This window comes from Helianthus annuus, chromosome 11 (genome assembly GCF_002127325.2).
Source record: "Helianthus annuus cultivar XRQ/B chromosome 11, HanXRQr2.0-SUNRISE, whole genome shotgun sequence".
NCBI classification, from domain to species: domain Eukaryota; kingdom Viridiplantae; phylum Streptophyta; class Magnoliopsida; order Asterales; family Asteraceae; genus Helianthus; species Helianthus annuus.
The window spans coordinates 129,283,401-129,285,780 of NC_035443.2; the positions used below are offsets into that span (position 1 = coordinate 129,283,401).

The 2,380-nt window shown below is 35.8% G+C and overlaps 1 protein-coding gene across 1 annotated transcript; it reads right to left on the bottom strand.

Moving 5' to 3' along the window:
- Positions 1-358: 358 nt before the first annotated feature.
- Positions 359-2,054, bottom strand: LOC110913768 (germacrene A hydroxylase). The gene is made up of 2 exons (XM_022158586.2): positions 1,155-2,054; positions 359-1,080 (listed from the first exon to the last, which is right to left on the bottom strand). The coding sequence occupies exons 1-2, from the start codon at positions 2,052-2,054 to the stop codon at positions 463-465; spliced, it is 1,518 nt and encodes a 505-aa protein (XP_022014278.1). The 3' UTR covers positions 359-462.
- Between the last annotated feature and the right edge of the window lie 326 nt (positions 2,055-2,380).

Here is a 2,380-nt window from a genome sequence, read left to right on the forward strand (position 1 = left end):
GATCCAAATTTGCCGTTAAAAATATGTAAAACCCGATAGTAATTAAGGTTTTGTATCTTTACACTATTTATAGGGTTTCATAGTTAGTGGAATGGATCATTGAATCATTATACATTAAACACCTTTATATTCTTCATAGAAAAACAACTGAATTGTTATGAAAATGTAATATTTCAACAACATTGTTGTTTTATTTATGTGTTTTCCACCAAAATCACTAGTTTAATTATGATAATTGTTTGGCTTCATATATTTTTTTTAAACAACAATCTTTTTACACCTAAATATCACTTAATATTGCAATTTTCTAGCTTCTTATACTATGGAAATGGTGAGAATTAAAGCATACACACACACATATATATATTTGAATTATTCCTTCAAGTACATAGTTGTAACATCCCGACAACCTAAGAGGAAAATAAACAGAAGATTTCAATACAAGGTGAGAACACACGAACGTCAATAATTTGCGTCGTAAGGATGTGGAACTACGAGCAACTCATTTTTTCGCTTGACAGTGACTCCAAAAGATTCAGACATGTCCAAATCTTTAGATGTTGCTCCATCTGGAAGTTCCAAGTCGAAGTGGTATAGTAGCATCGCAAGAGGAAGCTCCACATTAGCCAAACCCAACGTCATGCCTGGACACATTCTTCTCCCAGCCCCAAATGGTAGATATTCAAAATTTGTACCGATCATGTTAACTGAACTCTCACTAAATCTCTCTGGTATGAAACTTTCAGGGTCAATCCAGTAATCCGGATCGCGCCCAAGCATCCATACGTTTAGTATAACCTGTGTTTTGATAGGTATATGGTATCCACCAATTTCACAGTTCTCCCGACACTCTCTAGGTAACAAAAACGGAAGAGGTGGATGCAACCTTAAGGTTTCTTTAATCACTAGTTTTAGGTAGTCTAGTTCTTGAAGATCTGGCTCATGAATCATTGTCCTTCCTTTGAGTACCTTCCTGAGTTCGTCTTGTGCTTTCTTCATCACCCTTGGATTCTTCATTAGTTCTGACATTGCCCATTCAATTACCACCGAGGAAGTATCCGAGCCTGCTACAAACATATCCTGTGCCATAGTAAGATAAAGATTGTAAGATAAAGGAACTGTGAAGAAGTTAACATGGTTAAAATGAAACTAACCAAGATGACTGCTTTGATGTTGTCAAAAGTTAATGGAAACAAAAGACTACCATCATCTTTAAGCCTCAATAATACATCAACAAGGTCTTCATTCTCATTGTTACTTTGTCCTGGGACACGAAGTTCTTGGTGCTCCAAGATGATGCTATCTAAAATAGCATCAATCTTTTTCCGTATATTCATCATTTTTTTCGTTTTGCCTGTAATTAGAGGAAGTAATGTGATAGATGGAAATAGATCTGAAATATCAAAACCACCTGATAATTGTGAAATGTCTTGAATTGATGCAATAAGGATCGCTTGATCCTTGCATCTACTCCCAACAGTACATCTACTTATGATCGTGTTAATCATCTTGAAAATCATGCCAGATAGTTTGACGGTTTTTGATCTTTGTCTAGCTAAGGACTCAATGAGGTTCCGTGACTCTTGTTCACGAATAGATCGAAATGATTGAACTTTTCTTACATTTAGAAGCTCCAAGATGCATATCTTCCGCATTTGTTTCCAGTAATCGCCATAAGGGGAAAACGATAAGTTTTGGCAGTTGTATCCAATGATCTGAACAGTGAGAAGTTTGGGTCGGTTTGCGAAAGAGATATCGTGTGTTTTCATGATCTCTTTTGCAAGCGATGGCGACGAGATTAAGATGGCAGAGACTTGGCCAAGCTGTAGACGAACAAGGGGTCCTAGTTTGTGGGCTACTTTTCTAAGAGCATGATGGGGCAGCCCTCCTATGAGATGATGAATGTGGCCAACTAGAGGGAGCTTCCATGGCTGTGGAGGATGGTTTCTTTTTGTATCAAGTGAGTTGATGCTTCTCAACCTAGTGATTATTACAATGAAGAAGAAGATGAAGGTGGTAAAGAAAAGGAGAGAAAAGGGAAGATGGATATCCATTTTTATTTCTTGTTAAGCTCTCGCTGGTTAGGACTTTAAAGGCAGTTTTCTGTATAATTTAAAAAAATAATATTGCGTTGAATATAATCAAGATTACTCTCTTTTAATGGTACTGAAGGAACTTTAAGATCCAAAATTTATGGAAATAACTAGAATGATAAATATAAAAATACAACTGATCGTTATAAACACCCACCAATAGATATAGAATACAATAAATGTTAGCAACTTAACTACCTGTTCCATTAATATTTTGAAAGTCTAGCGACTTGCAATATATTAGTTTTCAGATTCATCATCTCATATAATTTAAGAATAAAGTTACC

Excerpts from the sequence above, each read along its gene's own strand:
- LOC110913768 (XM_022158586.2), bottom strand. The coding sequence starts at position 2,054 with ATGGATATCCATCTTCCCTTTTCTCTCCTTTTCTTTACCACCTTCATC. Across the intron at positions 1,081-1,154 it reads ACATCAAAGCAGTCATCTTG|GATATGTTTGTAGCAGGCTC; the intron begins GTTAGTTTCATT and ends ACTATGGCACAG.